The sequence below is a fragment of the Nelusetta ayraudi genome, unplaced genomic scaffold, assembly GCF_046127955.1.
Source record: "Nelusetta ayraudi isolate G7.1 ecotype Tasmania unplaced genomic scaffold, CSIRO-AGI_Nayr_v1 ptg000002l, whole genome shotgun sequence".
Taxonomy (NCBI): Eukaryota; Metazoa; Chordata; class Actinopteri; order Tetraodontiformes; family Monacanthidae; genus Nelusetta; species Nelusetta ayraudi.
Window position 1 is genome coordinate 6948852 of NW_027466052.1, and position 27258 is coordinate 6976109.

At 44.6% G+C, this 27258-nt stretch overlaps 2 protein-coding genes across 3 annotated transcripts; both read left to right on the forward strand.

Annotated features, from left to right (window-relative positions):
• Positions 1-1503: 1503 nt before the first annotated feature.
• rrad (Ras-related associated with diabetes) lies at positions 1504-4627 on the forward strand. The gene is made up of 5 exons (XM_076021030.1): positions 1504-1689; positions 1850-2240; positions 2905-2978; positions 3092-3296; positions 3638-4627. The coding sequence occupies exons 2-5, from the start codon at positions 1868-1870 to the stop codon at positions 3913-3915; spliced, it is 930 nt and encodes a 309-aa protein (XP_075877145.1). The 5' UTR covers positions 1504-1689; positions 1850-1867; the 3' UTR covers positions 3916-4627.
• Positions 4628-4762: 135 nt separating this feature from the next.
• On the forward strand, positions 4763-26284 carry cdh16 (cadherin 16, KSP-cadherin). 2 transcript variants are annotated; one of them, XM_076020801.1, is made up of 17 exons: positions 4763-4890; positions 5323-5371; positions 5493-5591; positions 6867-7001; positions 7232-7361; positions 8112-8270; positions 8673-8869; positions 13997-14122; positions 14703-14853; positions 15276-15488; positions 16268-16344; positions 18544-18735; positions 21587-22058; positions 22856-23095; positions 24902-25018; positions 25448-25564; positions 25669-26284. In XM_076020801.1, the coding sequence occupies exons 2-17, from the start codon at positions 5327-5329 to the stop codon at positions 25767-25769; spliced, it is 2571 nt and encodes an 856-aa protein (XP_075876916.1). In that variant the 5' UTR covers positions 4763-4890; positions 5323-5326; the 3' UTR covers positions 25770-26284. The 2 variants fall into 2 exon arrangements, with proteins under 2 accessions (XP_075876916.1, XP_075876925.1); XM_076020810.1 differs by lacking the exon at positions 4763-4890 and adding an exon at positions 4981-5117.
• The last annotated feature ends 974 nt before the right edge of the window (positions 26285-27258 follow it).

The window sequence follows — 27258 nt, forward strand, 5'->3', positions numbered from 1 at the left end:
ATGACACGAGCTTGACGGGTACAAAGTGTACAAAGTTACGCCGTCACTCAGGTAAGGTCAAGATTAGCTTAAAACCAAACGTTGTCGCGAAGAACGCCAGATAGGAAAAAGCAGGCATGGCTACTAGTCATCCCGAAGCAGATACGCAAAGCAAAACTATTATCATTCATAACAGGGTATTTTAATTCAAGCCAAAACCAATTTGTGATCGAGGAGGTTAGCACTCACCAGCCTGAAGTAGAGGTCGAAGACGCGAGGGACATGCGCATGCGTAATGTCACGTTAAAAGGGTTAACTTCCGGTTTCCTGATGGAATACGACCCGAGGAGGGGGGAAAATGTAACACCCGGTGCAAACACGGCGCATTAACCTTCAAATGGCTAGTGGTATCTTCCGCACACCTATTACCCTCGACATGACACATTATGCTTGGTCACAACGAACCAAAACCAAGCCAACATGGCAAGTTTCATCAATGGTTGGTGTTGCCAACAAGAATAATGTCACTTTATCAAGTTTGTCAAAAGTAAACAGAAAATATGCTCCAATATTGAACTTACTTTACACAATTATCAATTTTCTTCTACGTTCAACCGGCATGTAATACGTTAACACATCAAGGGATGGCAGCTCTGCGCTTCAAACGCTGTTCAGTCTGTAGAGTAAAATGTATTGACACCAGGGGGCAGCAACACACAATTTGTGTCCTTGGTAAGGGCACCCTTTCTTGGACCTAAAAATAAAATCGTGTCTGTAGGGCAAATTTTCGAGTAGGTTACGAGGTGTGTGTGCAAATGTAGTCATGTGCTTGGGAATATGCCAAACGCAAAATTAAACATGCAAGAGGGCGTCAGATAGAAAAGGCGTTTGCTCCAAACTATCCAAACGTGATTTTTTATTTTATTATGACTTCAAAGCTTTTCTGTTTAAATGGATTACTGTTTATTTAGTAAAAATAAATAAATAAATAAATAAATAAACGAATTGCCCCGTAAAATTCACCCGGTTTTTGTTTATTCAAACCTAAATTCTGATATTGCACCTGTACTTCTTTCATTTTCATGTGTATTCATGATATTGATAATTTATGAATTAATGGAAAATAAATGATGAATTGATTCTGACAGCAATTTTGGGTTCAGCTAAATCAACGCGACAACTGTTGTTGCAAAAAAAAAAAAAAAAAAAAAAAAAAGTGTGACATTTAAATTATATCATAGAATACAATCATATTTGTATTTAGCTCGATACTGCCCCGTATGTTTACCCCCATTGTGTCGTTAACAGATCAAGACATTGCATAATTATACCCACTGGCCAGCACGATTAGATCCGCTCGTTAAACGAACATTAAATATTTATATCACAGCGGCTCTGAGTGGGTTTTCCCTCTTCAAAGATTCATCTGGCCGCCCCCTCAGATGTGAGCTCTGAATTTGGCGTTGCGGAAGGGAGATTCCTCAGCCCTTCCAGTCATACGCCCCCTCCTGTGGGTGATGTTACCATTACGCACCGCTGTACTCAGCGGAGACGTGATTCTACCGGGCGAATCCCTGCCGACGTCACTCCCAGCCTCGTATAAGTAGGCTGAGGGGGAGACTCAGACCAGACACGAGCATCAAACGCGTTTTTGGAAACAGCAGCTCTTCAAAGTGAGGATTGTTGGATTTATTCACTACCACTGACCAGGTAAGTTTTATTTTTTATTTTATTTTATTTTATTTATTTTACTATGGTTACAGTGTCAGACGAGGGTTTGAACAGGATCGGGGCGAATCAAGCTGATGTCTCACTCTGCCTTTGCAACCCCAGAGTGCGATTTTTACGCATGTGTCTCGTCCATCCACAGACGCGCGTCGCACACACAATGACTCTGAACAAGGGTGACAAATTGCGGAACATGGACAAGAGGAGAGGCAGCATGCCGTTCCCCATGAATCTGCCCAACCTACACCGGAGGAGCATGCCCGTGGACGACCGGGACCTGCGCGCCACGATGCCACAGACCGGACAGACGGACGAGCTGTCCAACCTGCTGCGCTGCACGTCCTACTCCGCCAACGAGCAGCACCGGGGCAGCTGCGCCTCGGACTCCTCGGACTCGGTCATCTCCACTGGCAGCGAGGCAGAGTCCCAGGTGTACAAGGTGGTCGTCCTCGGCGAGCACGGCGTCGGCAAGTCGAGCCTTGCGCGCGTCTTCGGGGGAGTTGAGGATGCTGGTCACGACTACGATGAAGCAGGTGAGCGGTGATGCTGCCGATGAGTCATCGGCCGTACGTCCAACCGGCTCAGACTCACCAGGGTCACTGTTGAGTGCAGAGACGAATGTGTTAATCTAGTGTGGCATGTGAATTTACACAGATCATTGTGGTATTGTACCTTCTAAATAATAACCAATGACAAATCAATAGAAGGTGTAGAATGAAACATGGGGAGTTACAAGGTTGCCCTCAGCTGTCATTATGGAAATTATTATTATTATTATTATTATTATTATTATTATTATTATTATTATTATTATTATTATCATTATTATGTCTGCTAATTTTGAATGGTGAGAACTGGGCCATTTTATTTACAAAAAAAAGAAAAGAAAAGAAAAAAGAAAGTAGGATTTTTTTTTTTTTTTTTGCATGCAAGGGTGCACATGCATCGATTACTGCTATTTCCATCCTCAGCCAGGCAGAAGGTCCTGCTCACTTCTGCCAGAAACGCATCTGCAAGCAGAATGTGAAAATATAAAAGGCCAGCAATAGTTTGACATTAAGATTATGCTTTGACATTCTCACCGTGGTGTATGAACACCAGTCTAGGGAAGAGAAATCATACACAACAAGCACAAAAGTGAGACAGGCTTTGCTACAATTAGCCAGAGTGTGACGCCTTATTTCTTCCCCTCTTCAGGAAACACATATGACAGGTCAATCATGGTGGATGAGGAGGAGGCCTCCATTGTGTTGTACGACATCTGGGAACAGGTGAGTCATCAACCATTACTCATGCACCGTGCTTCACCTCATTTTACGCTCACTGCACTCGGGATGTGCCAGGTCAAATGGCTGATTTTTTGGCTCCTGTTCCTTCCCCGCAGGACAACAGCCAGTGGCTGAAGGAGCAGTGCATGAGGATGGGAGACGCCTACATCATTGTGTATTCAGTGACAGACAAGTCGAGCTTCGAGAAGGCATCGGAGCTGCGCATTCAGCTGCGACGGGCCAGGCAGTCCGAAAATATACCCATCATCCTCGTGGGCAACAAGAGCGACCTGGTGCGGTCCAGAGAAGTGTCTGTCGATGGTAAGTCAGATGTAACACCTTATGAGCTAGTAGCAGTAATAATTAATATTAAGGCTACCTTGTAAAATCAGCTGTTATATGCCAAAGTTTGTGCTGATCACGATAAGATAACAGAACCAGTCAGGCTTGATTGGTTTCAGTGGGGGTCAGACAACATTTCACACTTGGCTGCTCAGGCTCAAGCCAGGCCCACTTTCCACAGCCGTCTCCAGCAACCTCTTAATGTCTTAAAACAGCTGTCCCCCAAGCCAAATGAGCACTTTGATGGACCACTTGTGTTGTGCCTGACCACCGTCTCAACTTCTCGCCCAAACTAAAATGTTCCCCTCCCGTGTTTACAGAGGGCAGCGCCTGCGCGGTGGTGTTCGACTGCAAGTTCATCGAGACGTCGGCGTCGCTCCACCACAACGTGCAGGACCTGTTCGAGGGCATCGTCAGACAGATTCGCCTGAGGCGAGACAGCAAGGAGGAGAACGCGCGGCGCATGGCCAACTGCAGGCGTAGGGAGAGCATCGGGAAGAAGGCCAAGCGGTTTCTGGGTCGCATGGTCGCGCGCAAGAACAAGAAGATGGCCTTCAGGCAGAAGTCAAAGTCCTGCCACGACCTGACGGTTCTCTGAGGACTGGACGGCACCGACGGACACTTTTGGTTTTTACTTTTTTTGTTTTGTTTGTTTCTTTGGCCTCTGAAGACCAGACTCTGTGCGTGTGTTTTCACACTAACCCTAAAGGACTAATAGAGCTGTAGAGAAATATATTTTTATTTTTTAAAACACCAACAAAAAAAAAACAACAAAAAAAGGACCTAATAAATAATAATAAAAAATATCATTATCGAGATAAATGTGATAACATGCATGAAGCTTTGCAGACATTTATTTTTGCTCAGCTTCTTTTGTTTGCCTTGACCATGTTGCTATCATGTGGGGGAACGTTTGTAGAATCCACCGCCGAGGATTGTTTATTCTAGTGGGTGGTGGGTGGTGGAGTGGTTGGGGGGGTGGAGGGGGGGTGCAAATCATATGATGCGAATGACGCTGAACGAAACATACATCTCATCACGTTGAAAGTAGTCGGAACTTTAATGTTAGCTCATCACATCTACTTGAAAGGTGGTACGCGGGTTCGTGCCGTTGCCAAGTGGAAGGGCAGTTCAAAGGAAACTTCTGTCATTCTGTGTTGCTCCATTGGCATTGAATGCAGGTTGTGAATGTTTGAAGCAATAAGCTCTCTTTGTCTGGTGAAATTGGAGGTTATTTGAAAATGCTTTTGTTTACGTTGACTTCATTTTGTAATGAAAAAAATAAACAAATTTAATATACTAAAACAAAAGTCTTCCCTGTCGTCACTGTTATTGTGGGGGGTGTTGGCTTGTGCCGAGGCGATCCAACTCATCAATATTCATGGGATTTTATCAGCGCAGTGGAACCTCAGCGGCCATTAGCTTTTAACAGGAAGGAAACACGGTAGTTTGGCATGTTTACCTGGAGGTGTTAACTATTAATCCACATAATGAGTACAAGCACACTCTCCCTCCACCAAATTTAAACTTGTCCCACAGCTCTGAGAGGCAGCACGCGTCAAGGGAGTGGAAGGTAGGACGGAAAACTTCTCACTTCAGAATGCTCAGTTCTGCTGGCATTTAGCAGTAAAATGCTTATTGGTGAACTCTAGAGGCCTTAATAGACCAGTGCATGAGTGCATTGTAGAGAAGTTTAAGATTTGCTTTGAAGACGTACCATCTGCTTTAAAGGGACAGCAGGCTCTGAGTAAAAACAAACCTTTGCATCTGAACTGACTTTAATTCTTGCTTTCAAACTGGGTGAGTGCTTTGGAAAGTCACGAGCACTCAGAAAACTGCCTATTAAATAAATATGTGTGGGACATGTGAAAAGAAAACCGTTCCATTATTGTATGAGTACGAACAATCTGCAAGGTGGTGAATCAGTAATGGGACATGCAGAAATGGTGCAGATTGTTTGCCTGAGGTGCTTTCAAATACAACTTCAACTGTGTCGCATTCACAGACTCATGGCAAACGGAGGAGCAACACAGGTCCTGATTGCAGCTGTCCCTGTAAGACTTTCTGTTTGTCTAACTCTCTAGTGCAAGTTACAGCATGAGGCCACGCTAAGACTCATTTCTTGTATGTGTGTGTGTGCGTTTGTGTGTGTTTATTATTGCACGTACGTCGCAGTGGACGATGCTTTTCATATTTGCGCACGGCAACATGGCCAACGTTAAAATTGGAGTCCCTGAAAACTACAACGGCATTTTCCCCTGGTACCTCGCCAAGGTAAGACTTTTACTCTTTGTTTGAATTTAAAATGTTTTCTGTTAACACAGCAGTCTGAACAGCAGTCGTCTGTGCGTCAAGGTATTTTTTGAAGTATATTCGTAAAACCACATTTCGTGATTGTAAGAAAGCCTGAGAATAATGCAGGTCAACGTGATTGTGATAAGATTTAATTGGATTCCATTCAGCACACAAAAAGAATTCCTCCAGCTCGTATCACTGTTCAAGTCGAGTCGGTGACTTGGAAGATCTGCTGCCAGCCCCACCAGCTTGTTTATCTTTTCATACTGATGAACACGTAAAAGAAAGAAAAAGGTGATCTCACCTTGCGTGGGTGGGGAAATAAAGATGCAAACAATTTGCATCAGCCAATAATCAGTGCAAAAATGCGTGACAGAGTTCCTGTCCTCAGAGCGCACTCACAATGCTTTGAGTGCATCGGCAGCCTCTGGCTGTGAGGCAGCCAGGCAAGGTGGGAGTTCCGGCTGATTGGTTCCATTAGGCACGTCAGCCCATCCTGTGTGATGCAAAAAAATCAGTCAGATTGTCAGTCTCTGTGGTGGAATAAGTGCTACACTTGATGCAAGCAGGTTAATGCTCAGGATTTTTGGGGGTCGGCTGACCACACTGCACAATGCAAGACAACATTCATCAATTTCCTATCACCGCTCATCCTGCACTCATGGTCACAGGGGTGTTGGCGCCTCTTCCAGCTGTCCAAGGGTGAAGGTGGGGTGATACTTACAAATTGCCAGTTCATCACAGGGCCACGCAGAGAGACAAGCTCAGACTCACACCGACAGACAATGTAGAGTTGCCAATCCACCTCTTGAGTTTCCAGCACTCATGTCTTTGGACTGCGTTCGGAAGCCAGAACACCTGGGGAGAAGCATCCAGCAAACCTAGGTGTAGGATAAGTGGAGATGGAAAATGGATGGATGGATGGATGGATGGATGGTTCACTTTTTTAATGAAAACAAGGAACTGGCGATGTAGAAACTAAATCAATGCCAATTATAATAAATGAAGACATTTTGCCAGTGTTCTAGAACGAGCTTTATCAAAACAGTTTTTTCAAGCAGTCACATAAACATCAGTTTGTTGGTCTTCTGTTTTTGTTGCTCTGCTGGCTTTATTTTCTCTGGACATGTCAGAGCTGAACCGTTTAATTTAAGAACATTCGAATCGAAAACATTCAAACAGATGGAAGTTTGTTTGTGGCGACTATTTTCGGTCTGTTGAATAATACACAGTTGTTTCTCTTCGCTTGTCCAGCTCCACGGCCTGCCGTCGAACTACACTGAGCTGGTGGTAACGGGAGACGACGAGGGGATATTCGGAGTGGATGCTCAGTTCCTGTACGCGCTGAAGCCACTGGACAGAGAGAAACAGCCATCATACTCTCTCCAGGTATAAGCGTCTGCTATCGTGTCTTATCAGTCCCGCCGCCGCTTCACCTAATCAAGAGTTCATTCATTACAATGAGTCAACCGCGAGGATGTGTTTCTGCTTTAACGCATCATCCCAGGATTGCGTGGACACACTAACGCGGTACAATAAAGAATTAATCACTCCTAAAAGGCTGCCGCGCTTCTTCCTCAACCGCTCTTTGAGTGCGTGCGCTTGCGCCTCTGCTCCAGGTGTCCTTCAGAACGACGGCACAGCGTCAGGGCTTCACCGTGGAGGTGTGTGTCATCGACAAGAATGACAACGTGCCCACTTTCATCGGCGAGAGCATGAGAGGCAGCGTGCAGCTCGGCCTTCTCAAAGGTGAGCAGAACTGGCTGCACTTTCCATTAGTCTGGAGCCGCTGCTCTGTGAATGTTGCCGTAACAACGGAGAGCGTTTGAGTTTGCCCCTGGAAACTGCGCTCTTACGCTGAACATGAGAATGGAAAGCACACCAAAAATAGCTGATAACGAAGCAAGATAATTTTTTGAAGTGAAGATATGGCTTTTTCCTTAGAAATGATCAAACTTGAAATTTACACCATTGATTTTGAATCTGCTATCACACCCATGTTCAAATCTTTTTGCTATTACATTTTTTTCTTGATGGACTCTAACGAAAGCACTTTGCACCATAAATTATACCAGAAAGTCTGTGGGAGATCTGGCAACCACAGTATGTTTAGTCCTTTGTTTGCTGCTTTATGATGATTTGCTGTTCTTTCTACCGAATGAGGTTCAAAGGGGGCTGAGAGGTCACGATTGTGGGAGAGGCATCAGAGCCTTTTGTGACATCACAAGGGGCAGATCTCCGGTGCTGAATATTTTAGTACGTGGTACCTGAAACGTCGGAGCAGCAAAAACCTGAAAAAGTCTGACTTTTTGATAGGAGAGACACATAATATTAATGTGTTATATGTTGTTGTAGGTGCATTTAGATCCACTGTGCGATCAATTGTTTGGGGAAGTAATATCAAAGCCAAATAAGTCTTTTTTTTTCTCATGTGCATTCAAAATCAACTCGACCGCCGATGCTTAATTCAGACGGCAACATTTTTCCGCTGTGTCTCAGGGATCCCGTTCATGCAGGTGGAGGCGCTGGACCGCGATGAGCGCGGCTCCATCAACGCCGAGCTGCGCTTCTCCCTCATGGAACAGACGCCGAGAATTCCCTCCAGTCACATGTTCTTCATTGACTCTATGAGTGGAGAGGTCTCCCTCACGGAGGAAGGTCAGTCCTAAATAGCAGCGCCAGGGAAGGTGGCGGCGGTCACACTAAAGTGACAAGCGGCTGCGCAAAACATTGTCTGGCTGTTTTTTAAATGCTTATTTATTTGTCAAATCCTTGTACCAGTGTAATATAAATACACATCATTTTCATTAGTAACATTGATTTAAAATGTCCTAAAAACACAACATGGGGGTACTTCCTGCAGCGCTGAGTTGTCTGAATCCTAGAGTTTTAGCCTGAATGTGCACAAAGAATCTAATCACACCACAAAAATCTGAATCTGAAACCGTGCATGGACGTCTGATAATGGACCTGGCCAATTGCCCAAAATACTTACTTATTTATTAATTATATTCCCTGAGATCTATCTAGAAATCTTTGCTTGTGTCTCACTCCAAACAGGAGCCTCCACCCTGGACCCGGAGATGTGCGGCCGGTACAAGCTCTCAGTGATGGTGAAGGACATGGCCGGGAAGGCGAACGCTTTCTTCAACACCGGCCTGGTCACGGTGGAGGTGACCGGAAACACCTGGGCCTCCCCGGACCCTGTGAGACTGCAGGAGAACCTGCCCGGTCCGTATCCCATCCCCATCTCACAGGTGAGCCTGTTTGTTCCTGCCTGCATTCAGAGCTCAGTGATGCACACTGCCGCTGCTTGTTTTTTTTTTGTTTTTTAATGCAAATGCAGCAAAACATCAAATGACAATAAAACAAACTGGGCCCATGTACTGGGCTGACTAATGTGGCATCATGTTGCTGGCTGCTGTTTTTAGTGCCTCCTGTGTCCTGCTAAGTGACCAAGCACTGAATTATTGATGCTGTTCGTAGGCCATGGATCCTCTCACCTGACTGAGTCACTTTGACTGCAGCGCAATCACACAACCTCACTCACATACACACACTCAGACACACTGACATTAACCTCTAGACTGTTGTGTAACCTCACTCAGTTTTCATATTTGACTGATGAATTTAACAAAATATATATAATAATCTGATAGCTTTGGAATCATAGCTGGTGCTTGTTGCTCTGCATCCCAAGACACAGACACAAAAGTAGGCTTAATGCAGCTGATGTTTCCGACTGATGTGACTGCAGCCCTAGTTAACACAGATTAATAGAGTTTCAATGTAAGTTTCTCCTTCACTGTTGGTGCGACAGATGCAGTAACAGGAACTCTGATTCCTGGAATAGTTTCTCTCCAAGCCGCCCTTATTTAGTTTAAAGATCCCATATTTCTCCAAATACACTTTATCAATGTTATCCAACAATAATAAGTCCGTTCCGGTCTCTTTCCAAACTGGTGGAAAGAGCGTTAGTTTTAGCAGGAAGCTAAATCTGAGAGATGCAGGCGGTTTTAAACAGAGGGCTCAATATGCTACTGGAGCGCTATGGAGTTTGTTTGATTTTATTGCCGCTGGGGTTGAAAAATAAGGATCTGAAAATACACAACCAGTCAAAATTGAATTTACTGTATTTTCTTTCATTCTCATGACTACTGACGTTGCAGTTTGTCACTGAAGGCATCAGAACTACGTATGAACACACATGAAATTATGCAGGAAACAATTAAAGTGTAAAATAACCTTTAATAGCCACCTTTCATTTAAAGCATATTTAGAGTTATTTAATGTGTTTTTCTTTGCTGCATAACTACATATATCTTGTTCATATATTTGATGTCTTCAGTATCTGAAGTGTAGAAAGTTGTAAAGACAAAAAAAAAAATGCATGCAAAGGTTTGTCCAAACTTTTGACAGGTAGTGTAGATCATAGAGACCATTGATATTTTAGCACTTATTAGTTCTAGACAGACATTTTACCAAACTATTCTTTGAAGCATTTCCAAGAACGAGCACTTTTCTAAAAAAGTGCGTCGGCATGAGTGCCCCTTGAGTCACAGGTGGCTGCATGTAGGAAAAAAAATTTAATTTATTTTTTCAAGGCACGTTTGGAGAGCTCATTCCGTTGCCGACTCCCAAGCATTGTTTGGCTTCTCAGAGTGGCTGCAGCCGACAGGAGTGAGGCACTGCCTCCCCCATCCTCATGTTTTCTCCCACCTCGCCCACACGCGCCCTCCGCCTCTCATCGCTCCTGTTCCAACAGACCCTTCCGCCCACTGAAAACGTGTGGATTCACAAGTGTAGGCACATTCTTTTGTCTGATTTTTCTTTTTCCAAAGATTACTCTGAGTCTACAATCGAAGCCATTTTTTGTTTGAAATAGGAAACCTAATAGCAATAGCACTTGCTTATAAACGTTAGTAAGACTGTTTATTTTTTATTGCTTTTTAACAAAATAAAATTCCTTAATGGATCCAATTTGCTTTTTCTTGGAAAATGATTGAGAAACGAAGCCCATCAGTAAAAACAGTCTAAAATAAATATAAATAAATATAAATAAATATAAAAAAAACATTTGGTAACTGTGCATTTTGTTCCCATCCAGAGGGTGAGTCACCAAACAAAACTGTTTGAGCTTTACGTGGACATTTACTTCGGGGAAGCCTTATTTCTCCCACGCTGAATGATTGTGCTGCGCTGTGTGGGTGGTGGGACTAACCGTCGTTATGACACGTACAGAAATAGTCGTGCTCGAGGACCCACTCTGTGCAGCCCACCTCCCCACCGCTTTCAAGAGATGGAGCATCTTGTTGTTCAGCCAGTGTATGTGTCTAAATGTTCATGCAAGTTAGTTGTGAAAGAGAATTTAGATATTTTTGTTGATGAATTGTTTTTTGGGGCGGGGTCTATTTTCACTCCCAATTTCAGACTTTTTGTCAATGGTGCGTCATCAGGGTTGGAGGTTAAGTTAATATCATTCTGTTTTCTATTGCATGTTTCTGATTGCCTGGCCGCAATCAGAACTGTGGCCAGGCAATCAGTCGAACTACTTGAACTCTCGATTGCAATCTGTTGGGACTCTGAAGAGGAATGGAGGCAGCGGAGCCTCTGAATGGATGAGTCCAGGCTGTTTTGCTGCAACCAACTATTGGTTTTCGCCCACAAATTAAATCCTGTTGTTGTTGCTCATTGCAGAATTAGCCAGAGCCTTAACGGGCCATGGTCACGATCAGTGTTTGGGAGTGCAAGTGACACCATGATTGTGGTGTATTAGTCATCAGAGGTTATTACGTGTTGAGATAAATTACACGAACACTGACCTGTTGCCATCAATATTTTCTATTTCACAAGAAATGAGGGTTATTTAAATGGCTCCACTATGTTTTTTCAGCTCAAAACATGCAGCATATTACCTGAAACCAAATTGGAATCAGCGTCAAGTAGACGAAATTATGCAGATACATTTTTATTTTGGCGAAAGGACGTTGATTCCTGCATCTCAATGACTGCAATTCAGTTCTAGCCTACAAATATGAAGTGAATACTCAGTCAGTATTCTGAACTCAGTTCTTTTTGTCATCTGGACCTTGAGACTATTAACAAAAATCTATCTATCTATCTATCTATCAGTACACTCTATGTAACAGCCAAATTCATCCAAGAGTTGCTGAGAACATTTAACAATGTTTAAAATAGTACAATAGTGTTGCCATCCTCAGGTATAAATGTCAAATTGGGACTAAACACACTACATTGATGTCTGGAGTTGAATTAATCTTTCACGTGGACGCCTCAGTCGTGGTCCAAACAGGTCCACACTTCACTACCTGCTTATTACCTTCAAGACAAATGGTACCACAAATGAAAGGAGGAACTCAGTAACACGATGTGTTGTTTGACATCCTTACAGTCTGTTTGTTCCGTTCATTTGTCTTTTTTTTATTACTGCCCTTCCTGCAGTCGCCACTGCCGGAGACGGAACCAGCTATTTTAGGGCTGACGATGGCACCGCGTGGGGAGACAAACAACTGTCTGCGCTAAAATTCACACCTTTGGATAATTCAGTGTTGGCAACCAGCCTGGTGTGCAAGGGCTTTGGACTGTGGTAGGAAGCCCGAGAACTAGTGTCCTGCACGGACACAGGAGGAGAACATGCAGGCTGCACACAGACAGGGCCCGCGGTTGGGAATCGAACGCACAACCTTCTAGCTGTGAGGACTGTTTGTTTTCACTGTGGCACTCTCGGTCACCCGCAGAAAGATTCGGTTACAACAAGATAAAAGGAGGCGTAACACCACCACCACCACCGCTGGACATACTTCAGTCAATAAATCCAAACCCTGCGTCGCAACCCCCTCCCTCATCCTCACACACCCGTGTATACTGGAACAGTGGCATTATCACAGTTACGAGGCTTTAATTATTTTAGCTCGATTCAACCGAGAAAGGCAACGCTCTGACACACGCCTCCTCTGTTCTACCTCATACTTTCCATATTAGCACATGGAAAACCTGGATCTGTTAGCGCCGTCTCAGAACCTCAGTGGCCTTGACCAGGTTATTGTTTACAAGTGTAATTTGATCATCATCTTTTTTTCAGAATCTTAAGGCAGAGAGACAGAAAAAAAAGTTTTCCCAAGTTCAAGGCCTGCGTGAAAAAAACAGCTTTGAGTGACTGATCTTGCATTTTATTTAATGCAGTGCATCATGTCATTCACACAGTCCTACAGTCATTCACACGGAGAGAAAAAGTGCTCCCAACTCCGGATGAGTGGGACAGAACGTGCTCTGCACGCGAAAAAGAAAAACCCCGACAGAGGCAAAAAAAAAAACAGATGACCTCACATATGTTCAGTCCAGAACTTTAGCCTGCTATCTTCAGTCTGCCACCGGCTCTTTAAACACTCCGAGGCCTGACGCGGAGCGGCAGCCAGCGGCGTGAGCGGCAGCCTAGTGTATACAAAGCCGCTCTGTTTGGGCAGCAATCTCCAAAACAAGCGAGGAGTGTGTGTGACAGCGCAGCGCTGAGGAGTCACACATGCCCGTGGCGCACATCAGCTGCGCTGCACGCGGGGCCCCTCTCCTTGTTGGGTGCTGTTCGGGTGGCCGCTCAGCCTCTTTGCTTCGGCTCGGCTGTGCAGCGCCTCCGCTAGGGCCTGTGGAAAATCCCCTCCAGCCGCCATAGTTAGCATTTGGCTGCACTCTGCTCCACATCATTGTCAGCGCGCTTATCATGCAAATATATGGGAGCTCATGCTCACACGCGCCATGTGACCTCCCTCCTGTAAGTCGCTCGCCGCGTGGTTTGCAGTGGACGAGAATGTTGAAGTGGCATGAAACAACAAATGCGCTTTAAATTGAGATTAAATTTGTTTGCTTGCATTTCTTTATTTCAGGTAACCAGGTTAGTCCTAAAGCAGCAACACTCACTTTCAACAACACATCAATTCACACGGTATAGACAATGCAGCAAAACAAGAACAAGGATTCCACTGTTAAAAACAGTGACATACTGACAGTGTAGCTGCTTTCACTGAGTATTCAAATATGTTACAGGAGACAAAGTCTTGGAGCTTAGTCTTCTTTCTGCTCCCATTCATTCTAGACCGGAGAACGTTTGCATTTATATTTAATTGTTTTTCTTTTCTTTTATAAAGAACGAAATTAAAAAAAAAAATCAATAATAAAAATAGAACTGGAGGTTGATCCAGTCAGAAGGTGCCGACAACCTAAATGCTCTCTTTAACAACTCCCAGTGCAGATATACCAATTTACTGTTTAAATTTATGCATGGAACTGTATGGTGTGTGTGTGTGTGTGTGTGTGTGTGTGTGTGTGTGTGTGTGTGTGTGTGTGTGTGTGTGTGTGCGCGCACACTTTAGGTGAAATGGAGTGGCAGCCAGGCCGAGTACAGCCTGGAGGGGGAGTTTCCAGAGATGCTCTTCACCATCAGCCGGGAGGGAGTCATTTATCTCAACGCCCCTCTGGACAGAGAGACACAGGACCAGGTCTGTGTAACCTTAAACTAAACACCTCTGGCACTTCAAAATGAATATGAAGATGGCCACAGTAAACAATGGCGTAATGTGTTTGAAAAAGAAGAGGAAAAAAAAAAAAGAAAACACAACTCGACAACTTCGTCATTCTTACGATTGCAACAAAGTGCAGTCGTGGAACAGTCATCTGCACATCTATGATGAGTCTGTTATGATTCTTTCCATGGAAACCAGCTGAATTGCATTTGATTTGCCCATGACGCAACTCGCCCTTGCTGGGAATTGCAAATTATTGATTACTTTGCCACATTTTCTCCACAAGTTTAGCACACAAGCTTTGAGTTCAGAGGAAGTCAGGAGCTCAGACGCTCCAGCAACTTCAGCAACATCAGCAACTTTGTTCATTTAATTTTGCATCCCCCACATCCACCCATTCACCCACCCATCCATCCGTCCGTCCATCCATCCATCCATCCATCCATCAACGTATCTATCCATCTACTCATGTACTCATCCACCCATCTATCCATCCACCCATCCATCCACTGATCCATCTATCATCCACCCGTCATTTCTCTTCCTGCTGTGACAGTTTCTGATCAACATTGTGGTGGAGCGGCCAGATGGCAGAGAGATCGCCAAGCCGGTGGAGCTGAGGGTGATGGTGGGCGACGCCAACGACAACAGACCAACATTCCCGCAGGCTCAGTACCACACGGTCGTCAAGGAACTGGCTGCCCGGGGTAAAGTGGGAGCTTGTTTTCCCGTCACGTTTCTAAAAAAAAAAAAAAAAAAATCTTTTAATTGCCTGCACTCTTTGCTTTTGTGAGGGATAAATTTTGTTTCCGCCAAATCATTAAAAGTTTTGAACCACCAGCCTCTGGTATGGTTTGAAACTTCTCTGTGCAGCTTTGTTTTTTGCAAGCTGTCCCATATCGTCCACTGGTGTGAATTGACGGTAGGTGTGAGTGTCAAAGGTTGTTTGTCTCTCTGCGTGACCCTGTGGCGACTTGTTCAGTGTGTAACCTCATCTTCACCCCGGAGCCGTGATTGACTGCACCGCCCCCCGACTGCAGGATAGATAGAAGCACGTCAGGATATGGACTGATGAATATCAATAAGTTTTCATGTGTATATTTCTGTATGTTTGCCTGTTTTCCCCCAGGGACAGAAATTCTGACCGTCCAGGCGGCCGACAACGACGACCCAAAGACAGACAATGTGCGAATTTTCTACCGCTTAGTTGGACAAATTCCAGAGAGTCCTCGCGCCCTCTTCAGAGTGGACCCGGACTCAGGCGTCATCTCCGTCCAGGCAGACAGTATGGAGGGCACGGCGCCCCAGTACACCCTCACCATCACCGCCGAGGACGCCAAAGGTGACTTTTGTTCTCAGACAACCTGAGTTTCTGTGAAAAGTTATTCTTCGTATTTATTATTATTAATAAAGAACATCTTTCTTGTCACTGTATTGAGGGTTCATGTCAGGATACATGTACACTTAATGGTACACATTGATGATATTTACCACATATATCACATATCACACGACCAGGACCACTTCTTTTTTTAATTTCTGTGAAGGAAACACCAGCAGATTCTTTGTAGGAAGTAAAAACAAACAGAAGTGACTTACTTGCTACTTTGGAGCGTTCTCAGTGATAACAGACTAAATGCACTAAATCTCGAGACAGATGTCGTGTCTGTTTTGCCTGTTTTTTCTTTCATTTTTAACCGATGAGCTACTGTTTTTGTCGTACGTGATAAGACTCGAAATAGAAGCATTTTGAAATCAGACCAAAAACTTATATTATGCTCATGTCTGCTGAGAAACACGTGGAGAGAAGGGACCATGGGACCGAAATAGAAGAGGCAATTTATTCACAAACACAAATTGATTTGTCTGCCATGCCGAGCAGCGTGACAAATTAACTTTGTGATCTAGTGCGTCAGTAGCTTTTTTTTTCCACCTTATTTGCCAATTTAGCATCCAGGGGCACACAATGCGGCCACGCAGGCCTCTGGCGGTGACAGATGATGTGATGAGCATGACTCATGGGTTGGGGTTTGTGTGAAGTGAGCTGCTGGTGCTTGCATTATTTGCACGATGCGCTGACCTTGAGTCACTAACAGAAGGTCCGATGATGTTTCCTGGCAGGGCTGAACAGCTCCTGCACGGTGGTCGTGACGGTGCAGGACGAGAACAACAACCCGCCGGTCTTCTCGCAGCACGAGGTACGAAGCCGCATTTTTTTTTTAAGGCTGTGCTCGCATGAGCGACTCCTCTCACGTAGTCATGTGTTCTGAACGCAATGACCATTGCGTTCAGAACACACCAAGCGTTACAAGTCGTTACCGGTGGTGTCCAGACTGAGTGTCTTTGGATGGTGGGAGGTGGCGGGAGAACCTGAAGGGAACCCAGGCAGACACAGGGAGAAGGTGGGTGGGAATCGAACTCACAACCCTGTTCCGAACAGTTCTGACAACTGCAGGCCGCACAGTGCTGCCTGGTTTCCTCACGAGTTGTTTCTCATTTCTGACTTGCAGGATTTGCAAAATGAAACTTAAGAAGTGGCTTTCGAGTCAAAAAAATGTTTTTTGCATCAATTTTCTGCTTGATGTGAAGCACTGTTTGTCCCCTATTTGTTGACTAGTAAAGTTTATTAATTTCCCCCTATTTGCTTTCAAATTTGACATCAAGAGCACTAACAGCATTTTTTAGAAATGAAAAGTAATTAGCAAAAAATATGACATCATAGTATATTATCTGACAAAGAGAAATAAAGCTTCTGCACTGTGACATAAACTACAAACTTTTGACTGAAACTGCTCGTCTTGCTGCACCTTCTGCCATTTGGCTCTACCTCGGTACTTTCCCTTGCTTCGGCCTAGCCGCAGGTCTAAGAGACCAAAGTGGAATGTGGCCCGGAGTCGCCGTACCAAAATTATCCCGCTCATTTTTCACCCTCACGTGCCCTCACAATCAGAGAGTGAAAAGCTGTGAGTGCCGCGCTGCGAGGTACGTGGGAGGGCCGTCACACAGTAATAATGTGGATGAGACACCGGTGTCACTGAAACATGGCGTGGACGCCGTGAGCCGCACAGAGTGAATGCTTTATATTTAGAGAAAGGAGGAGAGAGCTGCTGAGCGTTTGATTACCTTGCTGGTGATGAACTCGCACCTCATTTCATCCTCCACTGTGGTTTGTGATTGTGTCATTTGCGCTGTTGCTCTTTTGCGCTGTAGGATTTCAACTGGGCTCCTTGAGCAACACCGTCTCCCTCATTCCCTCTCTCTCTCTCTCTCTCTCTCACGCACACACACACACACACACACACACACACACACACACACACACACACACACACACACACACACACACACACACACACACATGCACGCACGCACGCACGCACGCACGCTCATACAGAGAGGTGGAAAATGCTCTTGAGCTGGTCACACCCGGGTGGCGCAGCTTTTTCCATGGAGATGGGAAGGCAGTGCCTCGGGGGCTGATGTGGGAGCCGAGTGGTGACAGGGCCGAGCTCACTGACCCCCCCGCCCCCCCGGAGGATGGGGCAGCCAGATCAGAGGCATGGCTGCTTCACCGGAGCACATGTGCAAGTGGCAGATTAAACGGTTGTCTAAACGCGCAGAGGTGTGCGGATAAAGGTCACCGAACAGCAGCAGCAGCAGCAGCTGGGGAACCTAAATTCACTCATTGTCACACGCAGCTGTGGGGGCAGAAGGTTTTACAAGCGGACCAGGTTTTCTATCATTATTCCAATAAAAGTCAACAATTCCCAATGTCTCTAATGTAATGTGATGAAAGTAATGTAGACCACAATTTGAAGAAAGGCTAAAATCAGCAACAACAGTGGTGCGTTTAGCTAAAAAGTCATAGAGGCCGAATAAACAGCCGTCACTACTTGACCGTGGAAATGCAATTCAGTTCACCCACAGCAAACAAACAGCACAAGTCTAGAATAAAGGGTCAGAACAGGTTGACAGTCAAAGTTAGAGGGATATCAGTCTCACTCGTTAACTAGCTGTAATGCTACTTATGTTGGCATCAGTGATGATTACATCCAACTAAATATCATAGTTCACAAAAAGTGCTTTGTATTTTTCGGAATCCCTGACTTGTCACGCTGTATTGATTACCGCTGTTTAAAACTGGTGATGTGCGGTTAGTTGAACTCAACCATATAGAACAGAACAGAACAGTGGCTGCTATCTTTAATTATCGCTTCATTAGCTTAACCCCAATCGGTTAGTTCTGTGTTCAGATTTCACGATCCGGGCCAACAGCACTTGAAATACAATCAAAATATATTTGATTTAAAAAAAATAATAACTGTAAAGATAAAAATAATAATTGCAAAACTGCACAACTGGTCTTTTTACGTTAATGTTGGATCCTTTTTTTGTAGTACGGGCCGTTTCACATCCCAGAGAACGCCCCGTCTGGTACCACGGTGACGGCCGTGCTGGCAGGAGATGCAGATGTTCGAGGTGGAGACAGCTGGCAGGTGAACTACCGCCTGGAGTCTGGCAACGAGGAGGAGGTGTTCACACTGGCCACAGACAAGCAGACCAACGAGGTGTCGCTCGTCCTCTCGAAGGTAAACCGTGCCCAGACACACACACACACACACACACACACACACACAAACATCCATCTTTGTTGTCAGTGTAGTCCTTTAGTGGTTGACCTTATTTAGAAAACTAGTCACATCTCAATCTGATTGTTGTGGGGAGGCTGGAAAAGAATCTTTTCAAACATCAATAACTCAGTCCAACAGACGGGTTGAGCAGCCGTCCGAGCCACACATCACCCTTCTCCCTGCAGTTTAATCCAGCCCTGTTGTTTTAGTGAGTGTGTGCACGTGTGCGTGCGTGTGTGTGTGTGTGTGTGTGTGTGTGTGTGTGTGTGTGTGTGTGTGCTCTCGTCGTCTGCTCTCTAAGTGGGCCAGGCGAGAGACAGGAGTCTATTATTCTCGACCTCTCTGTGGGAGTTGATGTATGCGGGTGAACTGCGAGTTGCATTTGCCGTGCTGAGGAAAAGCAGGAGACGTCGGACGGGAGGCTAAAAATGGAACACGTATTATTTCAGATCAACACGTGCAGGCCTCAGCCCGCGCAGCAATGCATGTCCCCGCGGACTGACTCTTCACACAGCTGTTTGCAGAGCCGCTCGTTTGCCTTTGTGAAATATGGATCCTGCTAATTCGGTATCGCTATGTGGTTAATTTAGCTTGCTTGCTGTAACTAACAGCAATGCAATTTAAAAAAAAATGCTGAAATCTTTTGCAAGTGAAGCCACACAAGGCCTCAAATTTATGTTGACAAATGGTGTGCACTCGGCACAGGGAGACCAAGAGATTCCGTAACAGGTGTTTAAAAATTGCATGCGTCTCAAGTGACTAATTGCATCATTAGAGCGGATGCTAATAGCAGTTTACCACACAACAGCAAATATTAGCTCATTACAAAACAGGAGGAGGCCAGTCTAATTAGGATGACATGCAGGTGCAAAGGAATACATTTGTTTTCGTCAAATACAAAACATAGGAAAAAAATAGTCTAACATAGTTTGATGCTGATGGGGTATAGCATTAACATAATAATGACATATTAATAACATAGGAACAATAATAATAATTGCTTAAAATAGCTTAAGCAGCATGGTTGTTGGTGCCGGACAGGCTGCTAATTTTCAGCTGCACATCACAAGAATCTCTAACGTTTATAGGAAATGCTCCCAAAAAGACAGAATATCCGGTGCGCGGCAGCTGTATGGGGAAAAGTGCCGTGTTGATGTCAGGGGTCAGATTCGGCAAACTGCTTGGAGACCATAGAAACTGCTGGTGGCGATCAGAATCTCTGCAGAGCAGCATCTCTGAACCCACAGTAATAGCAAGGTGGTACTTAATGAAGTGGCCGGTCAGTGTATGTACAAATGTGCCATTTAGTTGCAGTGCTCTTCTTCTCTTCTGTTGATGAAGAAACTGAGAGTTAATGTGTACCTCCATTTTCTCCGGGTAAATCAGCAACTACCCGGAAAACAGGCCAGACTTGACATGTTGGAGCTCTGTGGAGATTTGCAGTGAGTGTAAAGTGGATAACACGATTCCTGGATGATGCACAGGGCCTTGATGGTGCTCCTGCTGGATATATAGCCCCGAGGAGAGTCTGGGTACATGTTCTGCCGCACTGATAGCACAATGACTCGTTCAGTGCGTCACTTCCTCCGAAGTCTGCGTTCCTTCTCCCCGGCAACAGGAGACACACTCGGGCCGAGTGCCGTGATGTCAGCGAACGCTGCTTGAATAATGCCTCGTGTGAGGAGGCATCACGTTTTCCAGAATCTCATTTCAAAGGCGAGATTATTGAAATGATCAAATGAGTTATAGAGGACGGCGAAAAATAATTCACCTAAATCACTGACTGCGCTGTACACTGTTTTAAGAGGAGTTAATCTTTGCATATCTTAACCGAGAGCCTACTTTTTTTTTTATTTTATTTTATTCTAATTCCCCCTAAAGGCACCAGGTCACATTCAATCTTTGTAAACAAGATTAAAGTAATCCGCTCACCTAAAATCAGCTTTTTTTTCTCCCTGGTTTTGGTCCCAAAATATACTCACACCCCGAAAGTATGTTTTGTCTGTTTTTATCCATTTTCCCCCATCAGTTTAATGTGATTTGTAGCCAGTGGTAAGTTTCTTTATCCGCATTCCAAAGCAAGTTTAATCCCTTTATTGACAAAGTCCTCCAAGTTGCATTCATTACCACGACTTTTGCTCCCAACGCATTGTGTTAAAAAAAATATGAAGAAAGTCATTGGTGACACAGTGTATCAGTTGGCTCATTTCCCTGTGAGCGACATTCCGCGAAAATATCTGCCAGTAAATATATTTTTCTTAAGACAAACAAAAAAAAAAAACGAGAGGGCTACACTCTGCGGACCGCAGCTGCTGCCAAAAACAACGACGCGCTGCTTTTTTAAGGAACATGTGTTTTTTGCACTTTTGCAACAGATGCCTAAAGATGTAACTGAACCTCCAGAAACACAGTGGCTTATTTTCTTTGATTCAGAACATTCTTGAAAAAACAGTCGCGATCCCATGCGTAGGAAACAGCAAAGCAAAGCAGAATGTTTTCCATATTTAGAGTGGGTTGCAAAAAAAAAAAAATAATAATAATAATAACCTAATTAGGAACAGATTGAACATTTGTGAATGTGCGTTGAATAGTTTTACAATCTTGCGAAGAGGATTTCAACGTGATGTAGGGGAAGAGGGTATAGGGTGGGAGGTTGGGTTGAACTTGAATAAATTGAACTTCATGAGCAACGTTGTATAATTTGTCATTACTTTTGTCATTACCATTCTGCTGGTTCTCGTGATTAACTCTGAAATTCTGATTTTGTGTGTGTGTGTGTGTGTGTGTGTGTGTGTGTGCTTGTCTTGAGGTCCTGGACTTTGAGCGTGAGAGCGAGTACATCCTGGTGCTGAGCGCTCAGAACCCGGTGGCTCTGGTCCGCGGCCGCTACGGCCCGGCGTCCACGGCCACCGTCTCCATCTACGTCGACGACGTCAACGAAGGCCCGGTGCTGTCGCAGAGTCACTACGAGGTGACTGTCAGGGAGGGGGAGGAGCCGGGGCGGGTCATCGCCACCATCCGAGGTTATGACCCCGACTCTCACCCGATCAGGCAAGACCCGGGTAGCGACGAACGCAGGCGGATGGCGGCTACGGCTCGCCGTACAGCGGTGATGATTCGTCGTTTGAATTTCCTTTCCCCCCCGTGCAGATATTCTCTTCAGGGAGACACAAAGAAGTACTTTTCAATCGGGAAGTACTCCGGCGAACTTAAGACGGTGCAAGCCTTGGACAGAGAGGAGAACAGCACGTACACCATGAAGGTCATCGCTGTGGATGGAAGTGAGAGCGCCTCGCTTCACTATGGCTGAAATGGAAAATTGCTCGATGTTCTGCACACTTTGCTTTGCATTTTCTTTTTGCACGTGTCTCTATTTTGTCAGCGAACTCACCAAGAATTTCATCCTTTCTGTTTTTTGGAAAATGCCCTTCCAGTCCTTTGTGATGTCACAAAGGGCACTAATATGCCTCGACACTCGCTGGTCTTGGTCTTGTCTTGGTCTGGGGTTTAACGCTCTCCACACGATTTTGGAATACTGGCAATTCGGCTGGTTTCACCTTATTATCAGAGACTGTCTAGTTCTAAAAAATAAAAATAAAAAATGACCCACCTTTGAAATGCAGCCAATACTACCATTCATCCATTTTCCCTGTCCCACTGCCCCGCTGTCCCCCGTCTCGGCTCTCCCTCTACACTGCACATTTCTTCAACGTATGACTCATACTCCATGTGACAAATATAAGTAATTGTAAATGAAAGGTGACAACGTATTAGGAAAGTTACATAAATTGGACATAGGTTGCCATGGCAACGTGACGTCACATCTGTGCTGTGGCAAGCGGCAGTGTGAGATTGTTCGCCAATCCTTCAAAGGAAAGAAATTAAAATGTCAATGAAGTCTCAGGCAGATGCTTGCACACAAGTATTTTCACCCATAAACTTTGCACGATTACAGTGAACTGAAACACTGTTAGGTTGTTCCTGGGTGAAATATGGGTCATAATAACTTGTTGTTGTTTTTTGTTTTGTTTTTTTCATCTAATTTTGCACTTTGCACGTTCTTGCTGTGCTCTTTCAGGAAACTCCTCCTTGTCCGCATCCACCCTGGTGACGGTGCAGATTCTGGACGTCAACGACAACAGTCCCGTGCTGGTTGGAGACTACTCCTGGAAGTACCTGTGCACACCCCGCTGGGAGGACCAGGCCCTCATGCTGGCCTCCCGGGACAGTGACGGGCCGCAGCACGGGGGTCGACTGAACTTCTCCCTGCGCAGTGACGCCACCGTCCGCAGGAACTGGAAGCTAACGCCCATTAACGGTGAGGTGACGTCACAAAGGGCTACTTTTTCTTCTCCTGGAGATTTCTCTAATTTCCCCTGCAGATCATTGAAGTATCTGTCTAATCTAATCTAACTTCCCAGAGCTGAGTTAGACCACAACACCTTCAAAAAGGGCAGCAAAAAAACAAAAATCATAGACATCATCCATCCATCTACTTTTGATTTATTCCTGAGCTCAGGGTCACAGGAGTCTGCTGGAGCGTCTTCCAGCTGTCATAGGGCGAAGGCAGGGTGACAACCTGGACAAGTCGCCAGTTCATCACATGGCCACATAGAGACAAACAAAGATAAACAACCAGTCGCACTCACATAAACACCTCCAGATAATTTCGAGGTTCAAATTCACCTCACATGCATGTTTTTGGACTATGGGAGGAAGCTGCAGAACCTGGAGAGAACCCACACAGACACAGGGAGAACACGCAAACTCCACACAGAAAGGTCCCAGGTCTGAAATCGAACCCACAACCTTCTTGCTGTCATTATATTTTCTGTGTTCATATCATCAAGTCATGAACACATATTGTCTTTGGTCTATTTTTCTGAACTTTAAATTTTGTCAATAACAGCTAGTGGACGTTCAGAGAGATTCATTCCTTTGCTTGTGTTTGATATTGAGGGACTTCTTTCCTTTCGACTCACGCCGAGTCCTCTCAGCCCATGCTGGGCAGCAGGTGCGCAAAGAGCGGCCGATGCCGCAACTTGCCCGCGCACGCTGTGACGTCCGTCAGTTAGTCATAAATCAGATCTCCGTCTCTTCACGCCACCGCTTCGCTCAGTATTGATTGAGCCCAGCTGTAATTATGTCCTTTGTGTAATTTCTTTGGCGTCACCGCTGGTTCCCCGTCCACTAATGGGAGCTAAAAAAAGGATCCACCCCGGAGTGCTTTGCACCTGGCTGCAGCACGTCGTAGTCGTTGTGGCAGTAATGTGTACTTATGCTGTTAGAACATCTGCTCCTTCACAGTTTGAGTGACACGAACCCCAACCTGCTGTGTGTGTGCGTGTGTTCTGTCAAAGACCACATCCAGTCGATATAACAGTCGACTGTTCCCCTCCAGTTACCGAGGCAACGCACATCATGCTGCCATCGTCGGGGGGGCTGGACTGAGCCATTAGGGGAGTGACATCAGACATTTTCTCGAGGCGTTTCAAAGCACGGTAATGCTGAGATGCCTTTGCTGTGGCAGGAAGTGAGGGAAAGGAGCACCAAAGCAGGCAGGTTGTTCACGGTGGTGCGGCGACAAACAACAAACGGCCCCTGCAAGGAGGAGTACGTGAAGAGGGCACGATGGAGAGGTGCCGGCCTGCGAGGTTGAGACCCTCCGATAAGAGTTCAAACGGCTTGATAAACCACTTCTTTTTACAGGGCTTTTACGTCACGCAGCCAGATTCAGGGAGATAAGATAGAGTGACACACTCCAGAGCTCCACCGTTTCACCGACGGCCTTGTTTGCTTTCAAGTGGTTTGAAGAGACTTTTTTTTTTTCTGTTTAGAAACTGTAAAATAGCCATATCAGACTTTGCACAATTACATTTCAGCATTTTATTACATTTGTTGTAATTAACCCAAAATGGGACACAAGAAATATTTTTTTGTCCCATTTCGGTTTTGGTTCATTATTTTTTGAAAAACTGGCACCACACATATTGAGAAAGAAAAAAAAATATTATTATTATTATTATTATTATTATTATTATTATTATTATTATTATTATGAAAGTGGCATTTGGAGCGTAAACAAAGTGATTTATGTCACCACTCACCACATTCCATCTTTCAGATACTCACACCAATCTGTCCTTGAATATCCCATATCTGGCCCCGGAGGTCTACACTGTGCCCTTCACAATCTCTGACAGCAGCTCCCCCCCCAGGAGCACCTTCATAAACCTGCCAGGTAATCTCCGCTCTCCGAGCAGGGACAGCTGATGGGACAATAAGCAACAATACAGAAATAAATCACACACTGTGTGTGACAGAGTCCCAGTGTCAATGCTGTAGTTGTTGTTGTGTATTTCGGTCCGGTGTCAAATATTTAGCATCTAGTGCTGAGAAAACATATTGCAGCCACTGTTAGTGTTAATTCTTTAAACCAGAAATGATAAAATCAAGATACAGCGAGTGCCTGTGGCAGAACTCTCTCTTTATGCCGTGAACACACTGCACACATCTATTCTAATTCCTGGTGACTTGGTTGGAACTAAAAAGAAGACACTGAAATGGGCCTCTAACGCAGTTATGTTTCGCAAAGGTTGTAGCTGGTGTCTCAACAGGAAGCAATTGTGTTGTGATTTGTCATTGTTCACCCCTCTTCCCGTCCTTTCAGTGACAGTGTGTCCCTGCAACGTTAGAGGCAACTGCAAAATTGCTGCAAAGCAGCTGCAGGGCATGCCAACCATTCAGTCAGCTGTGGGGATTCTGCTGGGCACTTTTGCAGTTATAGGTAGGCAAAAAACCTTTTCAAATAAATAAAAGAAATAAATAAAAATACATGGACTTTCATTTTGTCATTTAAATGTGTTTGGAAAAAAAAACCTTCCCCACCAGGAATCATCCTCACCGTCGTGTTTGTGAGACTGTCCTACCAGAACCCCAAAGAGCCAAGCAAAAACAGCCAGGAGACAGTTCCCCTCAAGATCTCTATCTGAGAGGATTTATCTTGTTAAGTCAGGTGCACTGTTGCTGCCAGTAAAGCCGCACTGACATGCACAGAGCGGACAGTGGATGTCCACTATGGTCCCAGTCCACGATTGTCTCTGAAGTTTTGTCTTTCTTGTAATTACCGGACCAATTTGTTTCAAAATAGTGCCTATTATTTTTGTTTCAATGACGTATTGAGCAGCAGCAAGAGTCATGGACTTTCATGACATATTTAATCCTATTTATGGTCCTGTATAAAGCGATGGAGCCTGCCCTGTGAGCACAGGCACAAAATTCAAGTTTTATTTTGTGTTCTTCTATCCTTCTGTTCTTATTAATCATTGTATTATTTTTTTTTTACATTGCACGCATTATCTTATTTTATAATCTGATCACTCAACTTTTATGTAGCCACGTAAAACAGCGAAGCATGTCGCAAACTCTTGTAAAAATCAGAGGAAACAATGTCTGTAAATAGAACCAAAAAACACTTGATTGAACACATTAAAAGTATTAAACAATACACACCATGACTGTGTAGTTTCATTCATCATTGTATTTATGTTTTCTCCTTCTTGTGCAACACTGGGGCTGCACATGAGCTGTGCTTTGGATCAACGTCAGTCACTTCTGTAACAGTTTGGGCTATTTTTGTTGTTGACTAATTTGATCAAATGAGACGGGCTGAATTGTCCTGTTTGTAATTGCATTAGCAGCGAGCTCCAGTCTCTGCGATTGTGGCCTTGTAAAAGCTGACCATCCAGACGAGATGACAGGCGAACAAAGCTATATTCAGACCTGCTATAAATAGCTCAACAATTGAAGGTCAAATGTATGACTCTCGCCTGCCACTGTTCAACCTCCTGCTCTCAGCAAAGCTTTTCAAACTCAAAATTTACACTGCTAACTGTTTTCTAAGAAGTCTGATTGCTCCTTTAACATCTTTGAGACTGACAGGGTGAAGTGAACACATTACTCTGTTTCTGGTTTTCGTATTAAAAAATTGACACACTTTGTATGATTGTCCTTGGTGTAATTTACTGTTTTTCAGGCAAGAACAAAAAAATCACCAGGGTCCCCCACTTGGCAACGAATGTTTCTATTCACTGCCACTACATACAACTGGTGGGAGACTGTAGCAAACAAACATCTACCCAAACTTTATCCTGTACAAAACCTGTCTGAAGATTAAATCCACATCTCAAAGACAAAAGTCAGGTTCCTCAGCCAGAGCAATGCACATTCTATCATCTGCTGTAAGGCGGAGCCTCTCGCCAGCACCATTATATAACAGTCCTTTGTGTCCAGCAATTTGGTTAGTGTAGATTTTTAAAGTAACCCAGACACTGTTTGCTACGGCTTTGCACGTGGTCCACGAAGATTTGTTTTCAGGAGACAATTATGAAATTATCTAGTTTTGTTTTCTGTTTTGTTTTTTCTGTTTTTTTCAAGAAAATATTCAATTTGAAATCGTTGCTTAGCAAATATCAACACAAA

Excerpts from the sequence above, each read along its gene's own strand:
- rrad (XM_076021030.1), top strand. The coding sequence starts at position 1,868 with ATGACTCTGAACAAGGGTGACAAATTGCGGAACATGGACAAGAGGAGA. Across the intron at positions 2,241-2,904 it reads TCACGACTACGATGAAGCAG|GAAACACATATGACAGGTCA; the intron begins GTGAGCGGTGAT and ends TCCCCTCTTCAG. Across the intron at positions 2,979-3,091 it reads TGTACGACATCTGGGAACAG|GACAACAGCCAGTGGCTGAA; the intron begins GTGAGTCATCAA and ends CCTTCCCCGCAG.
- cdh16 (XM_076020801.1), top strand. The coding sequence starts at position 5,327 with ATGGCAAACGGAGGAGCAACACAGGTCCTGATTGCAGCTGTCCCT. Across the intron at positions 5,372-5,492 it reads TCCTGATTGCAGCTGTCCCT|TGGACGATGCTTTTCATATT; the intron begins GTAAGACTTTCT and ends CGTACGTCGCAG. Across the intron at positions 25,019-25,447 it reads CACCTTCATAAACCTGCCAG|TGACAGTGTGTCCCTGCAAC; the intron begins GTAATCTCCGCT and ends CCGTCCTTTCAG.